General features: G+C 41.4%; 2 protein-coding genes across 2 annotated transcripts; both read right to left on the bottom strand.

Annotated features, from left to right (window-relative positions):
* Window positions 1-385: 385 nt before the first annotated feature.
* Window positions 386-1,286, bottom strand: LOC115677340 (uncharacterized). Its single transcript, XM_030600491.2, has 2 exons — window positions 927-1,286; window positions 386-818 (listed from the first exon to the last, which is right to left on the bottom strand). Exons 1-2 carry the CDS (start codon window positions 1,048-1,050, stop codon window positions 541-543), a joined length of 402 nt encoding a protein of 133 aa, XP_030456351.2. The 5' UTR covers window positions 1,051-1,286; the 3' UTR covers window positions 386-540.
* A 6,487-nt stretch (window positions 1,287-7,773) lies between these two features.
* Window positions 7,774-14,554, bottom strand: LOC115677336 (eukaryotic translation initiation factor-like). The gene is made up of 9 exons (XM_030600486.2): window positions 14,115-14,554; window positions 12,888-12,959; window positions 12,444-12,539; window positions 11,978-12,202; window positions 11,274-11,371; window positions 10,188-10,275; window positions 9,758-10,108; window positions 9,430-9,672; window positions 7,774-9,222 (listed from the first exon to the last, which is right to left on the bottom strand). The coding sequence occupies exons 1-9, from the start codon at window positions 14,289-14,291 to the stop codon at window positions 8,170-8,172; spliced, it is 2,403 nt and encodes an 800-aa protein (XP_030456346.2). The 5' UTR covers window positions 14,292-14,554; the 3' UTR covers window positions 7,774-8,169.
* Window positions 14,555-15,024: the final 470 nt, after the last annotated feature.

Below are 15,024 nucleotides of genomic sequence, written 5' to 3'. Positions count from 1 at the left end.
ATGTGGCAGACGTAGCCTAAGTCTCCCCATGTAGGCTCTTAATCTCTGCTGACCTCACGCACTCTTGTGATGAATTAATTGGCAACCAGATTAGATTAAGTTGTCATGCAATTGATCAAGATGTGTCGATAGCAGATGTAGATGTTGGTGATTGGTGACTTGGCGGTAAAGTACAAATTGACATTAGATCATTGATAGTGACTCTCTTGAGCTCATTATTGTTAATAACTTCAGTCTACTGTGGAGATCATGGCAAACAAGCCAAATCAGAGCGAGAGCTATTTATCATGGTTTGCTTCGGGGATTATATGAGAAGCTTGTGCATCTCTACAGCGACTGTAGTCAAGAGAAAACTGTGCCAATTGGCTTGAAAGTGCTCATGTGATGAGCAAGAAAAAGCAGTTATTGCCTGTATTCGAACTTCAAATGAAAAGAAATAACTGCTTTTACAAGAGAAGAGGAACCCAAATTTTAACCTGCTTTTACGGGAGTGGTAGTGCTTCTTGCCAGCGTCTCCATCCCAAGTAGAACTGCACACGCTTAAACTTGGAAGAGCAGAGTGACAGCGACGAGTCCAACTACTACTGGCCCCACTGCTGCAGACAGGAAAGAAGCATGAAGCACATTGGCGGGTGCACCACTGTGAGTCTTTTTACGTGGCTTAATGAGATCCCCGCCACCATAAACGCCCTTTCCTTTGTTGACACTGTTCAGATTATGAACTTTCTGAACTTCCCCCTGATTGTTTTGATAGTCTCTCTCTTTGGCTTTCCTTTCATGGTATTTCTCTTCTATTTTGCTGATCAAGTCAAGGGCAGCTGCATAGAGACAGCAAGGACTGACTGTAACTCAGCATGCAAAATTTGGATTTGAAAGTTTCATCTTGTGGAGAACACTTCATAAGGAGTTCTAAGAGCTTACGTTACCTGAACTTTCCTCCTCTCTCGGCTTGTAATGATTATGGGCTGGTCTGAGAGTGCCTTCAGATTCGGAGGAGAGAACCTTGCTGCAGTTGACGAAGAAGAGGCATGCGAGTAATAGTCTCCTCATATCAGAGCTTGGTTAAACCCGAAATTCTGAGGGATAAAGAGTTGGGTCAATAAGTATGCTGGTGCTAATCAAGTCCTGCTGTGCTTTGAACTTAATCAAATCCTTCGCTCTATATATATACGCAGTCTTGTTGAAATGATGCTTTGTTGCTAGAAGAGGGTTTATTTCACCGAAACGCCATATTCTCAAGTATGCGTATAGCGTTCCTTTCTCATTGAGACGGGATAGTAGGATGCTTAAGTTCCATCTGGCGGCTGATCTCTTATCAATACAGGAAATGGAATTGAAACACAAAGAATCTGCTTTTTGTTGTGGGGCTCCGGCTGTGATAAATGTTTTCATGGTAGATGCTTGCAACCAAGAGAAGAATAAAGGGTTGCTCCTATGACAGATCATAAACTTTTTCGCTACTTGCTTTTTTTCTTCTTGGAGAATGGTCAAGAGCACATTGGCTACCAGATTTAGATGCTTTCTCCCAAAAAATCGGATCAGTATTCCATTTTCACATGGTTTGCCAATGGAGTTCCGGAAAGGTTTGCAGAAATGGTTAACATCGTGGAAATCCTACGAAGGCGAATCTTACTTTGCTCGACTTTTTAATGGGGTCCGTTCGAATTTGCTCCTGTGGATGTAGGATTGGACAACTCTAGCCTATGGTTGAGTTAAAATCTATTCTAAGTAAAAAAAAAAAAAAAAGTTCAAATTTCTTAGAAATCGCAGGAAGCCAAATCTGTTACATGTGGTTTGCGTATTATATCTGCTTAAGCAAGCTTACTTCTCCGAAAAGACATCTCATGTCTAATTTGCGCTCTCTCTCTCGAGCAAGTATTATTTGTGTGATGATGGGTTGAAAGCAGAACTTGATTTAACATTAGATATCATATTGCAGAACCTATTTTCCTCTACGTGCCGGAAATCTTTCAGACGCCTCGAGTGTTATACCCCTAAGGCCATAAAACCATCATTTTGCATCCGACGGACATCGGCGCATTCATCTCTCCAATAAGGACAAGCCTTGACTCAGACTTACTGCAATGAAGGGATGAAGCACGACAGAAGTTTCAAGTCATTCACCCTTCTAAAGTACCGAAGCACTTTTCGTAGTCTTAGGAAGCGTTTGGTTCAGCTTTCTCAAAAGCTCATCAGGAAAATTTTGAGTGTTTGACAAACTTTTTTGGGACCTCGCCAAGGCCAGCATTTGGCCAAAGGCTTTTCTCACGTACCGAATCAAATGCACCATAAATCTTCAATTCTCTGCACATTATTTAGAAACCGAAGGTGCGCAATGAGCTCGAACTGTTGAATTAATGTCTCGAGTTTAAGCTGTTTACGGAATCCGATCCAATTGGATAAGTCTTCCGGTTTGAACGTGGAGTGAATTTAAATTAGAAAACTTGTTGCTCACTCGTCTTGGATACAAGGGTTTTAAGAAGGGCCCACTATCCTACAACATATATGTTTTAAGTGGGTTCTGTCTTCGAAAGTTGTAGCCGCACAAAAGAGGGAGTTTTTGACAGCCACCCAGTGACTTCTTGTGAGCTGCTGCAGGAAGAACGAAAAGAAAAATCGTGGTGTGCGGACCTCTTTGCACGATCGTGGGCAGGAGCTGCAACACAAGTGGATTTGTGTTATAAGTTTTATATCCAAACTGATTTGTTTGTTTATTTGTAAATATTTTGGTTTAGACTTAATTTAGATGTGAAAAATACTTTAGCGTGTGAGCATTTGTAACTATGATTTTTCAATAATAGTGGATTATTTGCTGCTCGTTATCCACGGCTCTCCTCGTGAATGTAGGAATCGACACTCGGATGAAAACATGTAAATTTTTTGGGGCTAATTTACAAAAAAAAAAATACCAACTTTACTTCAAGTGATAATTTTGGCCCGAACTTTTTTTTATCTTAATAAAAATCAAATCTAGCCCTCGTTAACCAAAGCTTGAAATCTTGTAGATTGTTACAAGTACTTGATGGGGCACAGCTTTAGAATCTCCTTCACTTTTTTTCCCAACAAAATCCATTTATTAATGTTCATCACTAAACGAGATCAATTGATTAATGTCCATTCAACGTAGACTTTGAAAATTCAGGACGAGGGCTTGGGCTCGTTTCGGCAAAAAAGGTTCAGGTTGTGAGCTTGGCGGATCTTGTACATGGGTCTCTCGACGGGTGGTGATCCACAGCTTCAGATTATGACGAAACAGTGGAGGCTGACCGGAGAGATTCAATATGGAGATCTTTTTGACTTGCTGGTAAATTGAAAGAGATCATGAACAACTTCATTGTTATTCTTCAAGCTGTGGCTCAGAAAAAAAGACAATAAATAGTTCTCCAAATCAAGTTAGGAAGCGACGTGGATTTATTGCTAACGTGGAATAGTCACATTGGACAATTAACAATTCTAAGTCAATGGGGCCAGATTTGGAATTTAAGTGAAAGTTGGTGATTTTTAACGAGATAAAAAAGAGTTCGGACCGAAAATATCACTCAAGATAAAGTTGGTGTTTCTTTTTGGAATTAGGCCAAATCTTTTGTGCCTTTTATTGTTCTTCATTATTTCGCATTGCCTTAAATTGTAAGATCCAGTCAGTTTCCGCGTTACTTGTACCATACAAACAGCGGAAGACCTTTTCGCATGACGCCTTCATTTTCATTGGTTCCCTCCTGGTGTCCATGTTAGTCCGGATCTTATCCTTCCTGGACGCCATGTGAGCTTCGTGAGCAAAACTTGAAACTACAGAAGATGGAAACAGTAAGAGAGACGACAAAGAAAGTGAGTATGCACGCCCTTCTCATCTCAGCCGATGAGTGGAAGAAGACACCGTTGGCCCTCAAGATGGTGCGCAAAAAGCTTTTTGGTTGAGCAATGATAATCAACTCCATAATGTTTGGTGGACCATTAAGCTAAATGAATAAGTAGATGAAAGTTGAAGTCTCGACGGCTCATCATTTGTCATATTGAATAAGAGCTATACAATAAACTAATTTGGTGAGCTGAAAAATTCAACGAGAGTTTCTTGGACGTTGGATAGTGTTGAATATGTCTCGAGTTTGAACCAGTGAACGAAATCTGACCCCAAATGAATTGCGAGAAAGCCGAGTCGATTAGAGGAAAGTCGGAAATTTGGATTTCTTGGGGTCGTCCAAAATCGTGTAAAAAGATACAGAAACTTTCTTTCACGAGTTGGAGTAGGTTTCTCACTTCCACTTTGGAGTCCAAAGGGATGTTGGACTTTGACCGTGAAAGAAAGGAAAGTGTGGCCAATTGGGTCAGAGAAAGAAAAAAGGAATTACAATCCTAATTGAAGTCGGCATAGAGAGGTAGGACTCCACGTCTAGGTTTGTTGAAGAGTTGTTTCACGTGCTTGGTTGCGGGTTTTTTCGGTGGGTTCTGTTAGTAGAATTACACCAAGAGTTCAAGAGTGAAAGACAATTAATCTTGTGTTAGAATTCGTTAACTTTTTTATGATATCGAAAGATTACTTCGTGATGAATTATGGAACTAAACATCGTGTGAGTTATTGAGTGTAATTGGGGGCTGAAAAACATTGAGAGTGTTTGAATGACTCGAGTTTGGTTATAATCTCCGTTGTATTGCTTGATCTATATTGAAAAGATTACGCTGACCGAACCGTGTAAATCTGGTGTTTGATTTACTTTTCTTATTCTGTTTATTTTATTATTCGATTGCTTATTTCCACAACAAATAGTGAGTGATCAAGGTCGAATCGTAAATGTTTCACCAAAAATGGGTGATTCATCCGGATAGTGAAAAATCTTTCATTAAAAGTAGATATTTGGTGGGTTCTACGGTGATTTTGGATAGGAATTCACTCGATTTATTTAGCGAAGATGAACAGTAAATTTAAAAGAAAAGTACCGGAAAATGATGAACGATAATGGAAAATGAGAAGACAATAACATTGATAAACTGATAAAAATAAATTGGGAACGCGAGTTTGTACTTTTTCTCCCTAATCACACACCACCACTTGTATAGCCCACTAATTACAATCAAGCGCTAGCAGTTATTACTTTAAGTGCGCTTACAACTGCACTTCAGGCCTTCTATTCGCACACCGACTTTATCCACAAGTGGTTACAACTTCTAAAGCCATGCTTCTCCATTTGCTCCGTATCCGTGCCTTCAACCGACATCCTGATCCTTGTGTTCTCCTCTTGTTTCCAACACCAAGCCAAATTTCAAGGTGGCTAACCCCTTTGCTTGCTCCATTTCTGAACACCTCTCGATTACTTGTCGATGCCAATTCCACGCAGCTATCGATGATTGTACTTCATAGATGTCGATATCGTGGCCATACAACTGTCGATTGTTCAATGGCTCGAATCACTTTCATCCACCAGTCTCACTGGATCGACTAACCTCGCTCGCACGTCGACTACACTTATTTTTTGGGGTAAACAGTAAGCCGAAAGAACCAAACCCTTTCGCAATGTAGATTTATCACGAGGCAGTTGAGGGTTAACAACCCATTAAACATAATTGCGACCGTTGTCGAGAGCAAGTGCAAGATGGTTCCGTAAGCGGAGTCGTATCGACTTCCTACAAACACATGGGTCTTCAAGTTCATTCAACAAGCATGACAGCAACACGGTGTCGCAAGAATCGTAAGAGAAATCGACATGTATGCTTATAGACTCGAGCATCCATATAGCGCCATTACTGGTGAGAAGGAAGATAATTGGTGTTACAATATCAACTTCAACTAGGTGACTACAGGAATGAGCAGATCAAAATCATACTTTTCAAGGGAAATTATCTCTCAAGCCCGTACTAGTTATTACAAGGAAAAGACTTCTGGTCCTGACACCCCTCATATGAAGATGGCATCCGATGAGCTTGAACAGCGGCTGATGTTTTGATGCTGCCTGTCGGTCGAACACCTCTAACCTTCTTCACTTGGACGCCGATTACCTTTCTGTTGCGAAACTATCTGAGGATGTCCTTGTTCATCAGCGTGCTCTCTCCGCGCTCATGATGCTGTCCGAGTGAGTTTTCCAGATGACCTTCTTGAACTTCATGAGCAGAACCTGCGGGACGTTGAAGTAGCAAAGCAAGCGTGATCAGTGAGAGCATGAGTTGCGGTCTCTTAACAGCCATAGTTGATGAAGAGGAGATATCTTCTGGTCCCCATACCCAGAAGATAACTGTCTTTTATAGAGCTCTGATAATTGCAGAGGAAAGAAAATATCTCTGTTTCTTTTTTTTTTTTGGTCGGCTGAAAATTGTTGAGGTCGATGTCTTGTATTCTGTTATCCAAGAGATTATGAGGCGGTTCCGAAAGGCCCCCTGACGACTGGACAGCGCGGAGGCAACGCCCCCGGCCGCCAGAGGCGTTTTATGTTCAGTCATAGAATGATTTATATGGGAAAGTTAAATATTTTAGGTTATGTGGGCAACTTTGTAATTTGTGCTATGTAGGGTTTCGCTATATATATTTAGGGCAAAACAGGTCTCTAAATATAGAGAGCAGGATGTGAGAAAGAGTGGCTGTACACTTTTCTACGTTATTAGTGAAACGGATCTCATCTCCCCGTGGACGTAGGCAGGCGGAACATCTACCCTGCTGAACTACGTAAATTCTTGTGTTGTGCGAATTTTCATTACTTTCTTGCATCGTTGATAGGATCGAATTTAGATATTCGACAAAAATATCTTTGTTTGAATGAGCACAAGTTGGTTGTAGCAATGACTTTAGGTGGAGCACCAAATTGGAGAAGCCAAGACAATCCTGACGGCTAAAACCTAATTTTGTTAAAAATGGTGTGTGCATGTGCACGCGGTTGCTACGGCTAAGCCGTCTTTATATGAGAAATAATAGATCCTATTGATATTTCGAGCCTCATGAATTATATGATACACCACTGTTAACAGATCTAAAAACCTAAATTGTTTAGTTGAATCGTTTGATTTAATGTTTTGGTACTGTAATGGAATTCGAAAAACATATCTTCATCTCATGCTTCTTATATTCTTTTCGGGCCAATTCTCCGGTTTACTCCCGTGAGAAAGATTGCGACATGATATCACAAAGCGTATAAGTAACCAGCTCTTACAGGACTACTTCTCACATTAGTTGAGCTTTGTCCTCGACAAGCAATGAAAAGATGCAAGAAAAGGGCAACAAATTTGGAAAAAGTCGAGCCATCCATCGAAAGATGAGCCCCAGGGGACATTGTCCCTACCATCTCTTTTTCACAATCAATTCATATCCAACGCGTAAGTCACCCGTTCATGCAACTCATGAATCTGGCGTATCTTCACCTGTCATGTGAAGACTGATTGAGTTCAAGGCTATACTACCTCTCTTGATCCCGGTTTGAATGAGTAAATGATCACATTAAGATTCTAAAGACCTCCTAAAACAAGAAGGCCCCGAGTGCTTATCTGTGCAATGTACCTGTCTTATCTAAGCAAAACTCTTTGTAGCGCTCTCCAGGCAAATTATACACTTGGTGCACCTGTATCTGATGGACCGAAAAGCAAATACGTTATCCCACACAGTGGATCCACAGCATTGATATCTCGAGAGGCTACAGTGACACCCTAAGAAAACAACCTAATGCCATTAAACACAACGCAAGCTCTACTTTCCAACAGGAAATCCCACAAGAATGCATGTCAGCTATCTCAAAATAGGTATGGAAAAGCACATAGGGAGTTTTCACATACCGCAAACAGCACACATTTTTCCAAGAGTAATAAGTAAAGACCTTGCATTTATGAGTATCCCCATTAACAATAATTTAAATCCCTGAAAGTCGTTAAGAATGATATCAAAATCAATCAAATACAAAACTACCTGAACCCCCCAAAAGGGGCCATCCTATTCAAGCATCATGGCACAATTGGCCACACAAAAGAACAAAATCCATGGTGTGATGCTCTGTCTTTCCTAGAGAAACAAGACATTATGTCCCCCAGAAAAGTATACGACTCAAGAATTGGCTATCCTCAGTGGCACCAAGTTACAACAGCATAAGACAGCCTTCTTGCCTTTGAAAGAGTGAACAGGAGCATCCTGAGTTTTCATGGGAAACACATGTTCAGAGGCCAGAAGAATCTCAGGCAGTTGGCTTTAGAAAGGTACTATGCTCACTGGAGTAGACTCTTGCATCCTTCGATATACTGTGCCTGCAAATTTAACACAGATTGACCAGAAGGTGTAGAAGCAATATTCCGCAATGCACCATCAAATATGGCATTCTGAAACCTGTCATCTTCCACCTTCTTAAGGATCTCCTGAACCACCTTAAAATCCAATCCACCAATCAAAGCTAACTTTCCAATAACTTCACCAAAGTGGTTTGGTGCTTTAGGCAAGTCAATCCCCATGTCATCCAAAATAGAGGCATAGAGCAAACACCCAGTCCCTACGTCTCTAGATGAAACGACTTTCTTGGCAAGCAGGAACTCGAGGAGCCTACCAACGGGTTCAACACAGGGCGGGCTTTTCTCTAGAGCAAGAGAAATAGCTTCCTTGACAACTTCAGGGTAGTAAGCTGGAGCATTAAGTTCTTCCACACACTGCAACGCTTCATCCAAAATCAATACACTAAAGTACTCCTCAAGAAGAGATGACGTTTTTCTCTTGAGATCGTCCATGTTCAACTTCGCAGCAACGGGAGCTGCTGGCTTCTCAAGAACAGGTGATGTAGATGCAATGGGAACAGATTTAACAGGTGCAGGGACTTGGGATACAGTTTCAGCGCCAGAGACAAAATTTGAAGGACGAGAAAGAGGGGCACTGCTGCCTTGTAACAGTGCACTAGGCCTACCACTAATAAGGCCACCGCTACCCTGAGGCAACAATCGAGGGTTCAGCGATGGCGACATTCTAGCAGATGGCTGGATCCGCACAGAAGGTTGTGTGCCTGATCCATTGCCCCTAGGCATTGACCGGGTCCTAGGAAATTCCCAATTGTCATTGTCTATGCCAGGCATTCCAGGCATCTTCCTGGTTCCAGGCATGCCGGGCATCATCCCTCCAGTGCCAGGTCGGGAACCTGGGTAAGCCCCAGGACTCGTGCTCCCTGGCAACTCAGAAGCAACCCCACGGCCACTTCTCATGCTTGCAGTTGCGCCTGGACGTAAACCAAGAGTTTTTTCTGCTTCCGAATGGATTTCAGTAATAGTCTTTGCTTTAACCTGTACAAGAGAATACAGAAACATCACAGTCAAAATTTGGGTGGACATGTTAATTATTCAAAAAGCACCTCCAAGTAAGCTTCCCAGGCCTAACTCTCTGAAGGAAGGAGTGATGGAGCTGGTAATAAGAACGAAATCTAGACAACGAAAGGAGAAAAAGAAATCCAAAAAAAGAAAAAAAACAGCAATTAACATCTAAAATGTCACCTCTTCCCGCCTAGGAATCCAGTTATTCGCACGCAAATCAACAACATCTTTAACCAAGAACCTCATTCTTGGAGCCAGCTGAGTGTTGGTTGTTAAGTCTTTCAACCGATTAAAATATACATCATTTATACGCCGTGCTTTTGGGCTCTCATCAAGCTGCTTCCCAATGGTCTTGAAAAACTGGCAAATAGCCTCAACATTCTCCTCGGCAGGACACGTCTTATTATCAATTCCTAGAAGCTCCTGGTTCATTGAGCAGACAAGGAGTCACCTCAATACAATTATAGAAGTTAAAAAGAACTGGATAAGTAAAATGTTTTATCAAAACCTGAACAATGTGGTGAACGATTTTTTCAGGGACCATCTTCTGCTTCAGAAGCTCCCCAATCAATCTGATGTTTCCCAACGTTCGAAGTTTGAGCATCCTCTCTTTTTCACTTCGCTCAAGCTCTTGCTCAGGGGCAGTCAGTTGTCTTAACTCTTTCCTTAGATTTTCAGCACCTTCAAATGCCTCCTGGCAGTTATTTAGAAGTACTCGCTTGAAAGTGATATCCTTACCGTCTGGTTCATCAGAGGGAAAGGGGGGCAGCCTTTCATTGAGATCAGAGCACAGACGAGCATACATGGGGCAGAATGTGGGCTCCAGCACTGATTTTTCGAAAATAAGCTGTATTACGCCCTGTATTGCGAGAAAAACTTAAGTTTTCACGATAAATAGGAATGCAAGTACGAAAATGGAGAAAAGAAAATGCAGGAACCTTCAAAATATCTGCCGTGGTTATTCCAGAGTCAATGAGCTGACCCTTGAGTAGATCAAACTTCTCAGGAGTCAGCTTGTTCAGAATCCTGAAAAGAAAGTACTATCCACTGTAAGAGTCAATCCTAACTGGGATACATGTCTAAAACAACCAATGCAATTGCTTCGACTAATCTCCATGAGGAATGCAAAGAGGACCTGATAAGGTTGCATGTCAAGAAACACAAGTAGAAAGTCGATACATGAAATTAGTTAGATCACATACTCAAGCATGGAAAGATGGAACATGGTTAGGGGAGATAACAAACAGGAACCACAATCTGATCTCCACTAATAATTTATTGCATACAAATTAGAATCGTCGACACCGCCATAAGCCTGAAAAAATGAGGTCGATGCATAGAAAATCCCACACTAGCAATGAAAATGTTAATGGACGAGGAAAGTTTGAAAAAACGACGCTCAAAAGAGAATATCAAGATCAGTCAATCACATAGAAAGCAACTGGGTACAGGAAGTACATAAAAAAGAACAGTAATTCTCATTGACATTATCTTGGAGTACCTATACTGATAGACGGGCATAGAGGAATTAAACATTATGACACAGAAGTAAAAATACTGAGAAGGCAAGGTAAGAATTTGCATGCTTATGAATCCGAAACGCATATATGAGATGGTCCTTCTAAAGATCATGAAATGCAGATAACTTGCAAAAAATAATGCCGAGTTGTGAGTCATGATAAAAAAATCCTATGATGAAATCACTCGAGAGTTAATTTGTCCGGCTCGAAAATCTGCCAAGCAAATTATTTGACAGACTATTATATTAACTATCCATGCTTATATATTCAAGAAATGAGGACCTTTTTTTTTGTCGAAAGAAATGAGGACTTCAAAACCTATCCTTTTGGCTATTTGTAATCCTCGAGGATCGGGAGCTTAATCACATTGAGAATGCGACCACGCCAAACATCAGCAACCAAAAATGACACTTCAGAAAAAATAAAACTGTACTGTACATATATATTAAGTAAACCGCAAAGAACAATTCATTTGATAAACATTGTAAAACATGAATTACCCACCCCTTTACAGTCTTCATCACACGGTCTTTTTCTGACAGATTACCCCTTCTAGCTGACCAAGGCACTTCAGCTTTAACAAGAGCAGGAGCAGGACCTCCCTGGTCAACCGATCAACATAAGTGAAGCCAAATGAGACCACACATAGTCAGAAACTCATTTTAATAAGCAGGTGAAGCATTCATTGATGCATTTAACGAAGGCATAATCTGATCTTTGATGGCACAACATTGTTCTTTCATAGGCAAGTGAAACCTCATACAGCACAATACTCCTGGCTTCTACAACCCTCCCCCAACCCAAGGATAAAAAGGGGAAAAAAAGGAAACACACCACTTGCACAAGTGCATGTATGCATGGAAAAGGGATGCAAGCTTGATCCCACTATCCTCATAAGACTTGACCAATATTTCAACTAACTATCAAAACAATATTTCTTCCAACTTTGACAATCAACAAGGTATCATAGCAGAGACGGGAAGTTAAAATAACAACATGACATAAAGTTGACAAAGATCTCAATTTCAGAAGCAAATAAGAGGTGTATCATAATTACTTAAGGGAGACAAGAAAACACATACAACCTATCACTGTGGCCAAGAAACGATAGCTTTTGTGAATCATACTTCTCTGGCTATTAGATAAGAACAACTAAGATACACTTCAAGAAAGTGAGTTGTGCGAGTTTAGCCAGAAACTAATGCTACCTGATTAGAAGAGATCTGTGCTCTTGTGAACTGGGAGTTGAGTTGCTCTGAGTGATTAAATTGGTTCAGTTGCTGCTGCCTAGAGTCAGATCGGCCACCAAACTCTCTGTTTTCCCTGATATTCTCCCAGGACCTCTCCTCCACAGCAGCAGGAACCTGGGGATTCCGACCACGCCAGTCACGATTGTCTGGCTGTGAAAAGCGATTAAGCATTTGATTTGGCGCCTGTTGGGGAAAGAACATATTGTTATATGGGGTAACAATGTAATTATCACTCTGTCACTAAAGCTAAAGCAACACCAAATACAAAACCTAGAGCTTTCCAGCATTAAACCATTTAAACACCATTAGGAGATCTCCTCGGAATGCAATCGACAGAAAAGAAACAAATCGCTTGTCCACTTTATCTCCACCAAGAAAGGAAGGAAAAGGCAAAAGAAAGTGAAAAATATGAAGGAAATCTTACATTGTTCTCTCCACTTCCCCAGTTTTGATCTTCGCCAAAAAACTCAGCTTCAATTTCCCTTTTTATCTTCAGAATATCATCACACACCTCATTAGCCTACAAGTACACAGAGTAACAGTAAATGATTATATTAAGATCTTAATATGAAATTCAACTTGAAACAGACAGGGCAAAATAGAGACTTGACATCTTCTCGGAAGTCAATGACCATTCATAGCTTTTACCTTGACACCAAAGGTGACTTCCACCGAATGCTTTAGTAAAAGTGGACTTAAAAAATTATAAATACTTCTAGACATCATTTTCAAGAAGAAGGATACACATGGCACAAAGGAAAATTAGATTAAGATGAACAGAAAATATACACTGCTCCTATGGAAATAAAACAAACGACTCCATCAACATAGGGAAACAAATAGTTGAAAAGGAAAGATAGATCACTACCTCTCTTAGCTGTAACAGCTGGTCTCGGGTGTATCTAACACGTTCTTGACCCTCAAACCGTGAGTCCCCAGGCTGGGAGCAACAGAGGATAATATTTCAGGAGCTTGTTATAGTAAAACTTATCGTAAACTTGCAACTTATCATGTATTAAGGTAGCAATGTAGCAATAAAAAACACCTCAATCAAGACAAAGCAGTATAAATAGAAAAACATGCAGCTTTAGCATAATCCAGCCACAGTATTTTCTAAGCTGCTTTACACCGATACGAGTAGTTAAAAAGTAGGACCTAAAGAAACGTTCTCACAAACTATAACAACTTCCAACCTTGACAAGGAAGTACAGAATTGACTTTATCTCTTAGCTCATTTAGACCTACTTCCCAAAATTAAAGACATAAAACGAAAACAAAAACTTACTACACTATCCAGGTACTCTAAAAGCATTACACAAGAGTGAGGTTTACAAGATGCCGGGTGGAAGCTCACAAAAGTATTGCTATTACATATGTCACAAGAAAGAGACAAAGTGGCCTTAATTGCCAGGTTGATAAAGAGACGGCATATAAACAATAGAAGCCATACAAAAAAAGTGCAGGAAGTCATTATGGAAGCTATGATAACACATCCCTGGTGATTCATTCCTTCTCTCTGATCTAAAGCAATAAGAAAGATCTGCTACGTCGACTAGCCTGTGATATCTCACTATTTTTCTGAAAACGAATATAACACCAATTCAAGAACAAATAAAAGAACAGCCAAAAATTGCTAACACAAGAACTTGTGTACCAGACACTTCACTTAAAAAGCTCAGACATTGAGGAAATTTCGCAGGAGACCCGATAGCCACAATTAACCAACGTCGGGGGTTCAATAATTCCATTTCAGACAACGGTGTTCTCTTACCTCATACCTCAACCGAATCAATTTCTTGGAAGCAATTCAAAGTCAAACAGTCGAACACACTACTGCATAAACCAACACACGAACATAACCATCCCAACCCGATACACTAGCAAGTAAAAACAATTTTTTTATGGTTGCCCACCCAGAAAGTTCACAATTCCCCACACGATCCAGAAACTTTCCAATTCCATCACACATTCCATCACCTCCCGGCGCTTCTCCTAATCTAGTCGCATCGGGATTGAATCCCGCGAAGGACATGACGACCGAAAGATAAAAAGTTCGAAACGGGACACGGGACAAAAGTCGAGCGTCGAGCGCGACCTTCGCGGCGGAGGCGGCACCGCCATGAGCACGCGAGAGAGGGAGATTGGAGGAGAGGGACCCGAAGGCGAGAGGAGCCGCCGCCGCCGCCGCCGAAGAAGAATCGAAGCGAGGTCTGCCGCTGCCTCGACCGCCACCAGGTCTCAAGCTCAGGACCGCCGGATCACTCTGCTGCATCACTCGAGATCTTCCCTCGCTGGAGCGGCTACAATCAATCAATCAATCCCACGCGCGCGCACCCGCCCGATCGATCAGACCCACGAGCAGCTGCTGCTTGCTGCTGCCGCCGCCGCCGCGACACGGGAGAATCAACCGTGCTCCCGATTCAGCTGCAATAGACCGCTGAATCTGGGATTGAAGAAGAAGAACGAGAAGGAGATCAAGAACAAAGATTGAATTTTTAGAGAGAGAGAGAGAGAGAGAGGAGCTTGTTTCTCTCTCTAGAGCTGGGGACAGGGAACGGGTGTCGGGAGGGGCCGGGGACGAGATTTATAAAACCCTTGTCCGAGCCCGAGTTGGAGTCTGGGACTTGATGAGAGAGAGAGAGTCGCGAGTTATAATTTTGTCCTGTCCTCTTTTTTGCTATGTAAATAAATAATATCTGATTTTTAGTTTAGTCTCATAATTACGCCGGAAAATTATACATATCGCTATTTTCTGTTTTTTTTCTTTGTTAATGCGTGTGATGTGCTTTGATGAGCGGATTTTTTTTTTTGAAGGCGATCTTTTCAAATCGGGATATGTTCATCGGCGGAAGTTCCAAAATTTGTCAGGAAAGAATAATTGAAAACTTGCAATTTCTAGTAAAGGAATTTGGGGGGTGAGGACGTCAGTATCACGGCTGCGGGGTTCGACTTCCGCGCTCTACAAGAAGCGAAGCAAAAGCCTGAAAGTGAGAAGAATTAGAGAT

This window comes from Syzygium oleosum, unplaced genomic scaffold (assembly GCF_021117445.2).
Source record: "Syzygium oleosum isolate NSW1041296 unplaced genomic scaffold, Sole_v2.1 Sole_v2.21, whole genome shotgun sequence".
In the NCBI taxonomy this organism is placed as follows: domain Eukaryota; kingdom Viridiplantae; phylum Streptophyta; class Magnoliopsida; order Myrtales; family Myrtaceae; genus Syzygium; species Syzygium oleosum.
This window is presented reverse-complemented; position numbering and strand designations above follow the sequence as displayed.

Bases quoted from the DNA above. Each gene is read 5' to 3' on its own strand.
- LOC115677340 (XM_030600491.2), bottom strand. From the start codon at position 1,050: ATGAGGAGACTATTACTCGCATGCCTCTTCTTCGTCAACTGCAGCAAG. The intron at 819-926 runs GTAACGTAAGCT...GTCTCTATGCAG, and splicing joins GAGAGAGGAGGAAAGTTCAG to CTGCCCTTGACTTGATCAGC.
- LOC115677336 (XM_030600486.2), bottom strand. From the start codon at position 14,291: ATGCAGCAGAGTGATCCGGCGGTCCTGAGCTTGAGACCTGGTGGCGGT. The intron at 10,276-11,273 runs GTGGGTAATTCA...CTTTCTTTTCAG, and splicing joins GTGATGAAGACTGTAAAGGG to GATTCTGAACAAGCTGACTC. The intron at 9,223-9,429 runs GTGACATTTTAG...TCTCTTGTACAG, and splicing joins GGATTCCTAGGCGGGAAGAG to GTTAAAGCAAAGACTATTAC.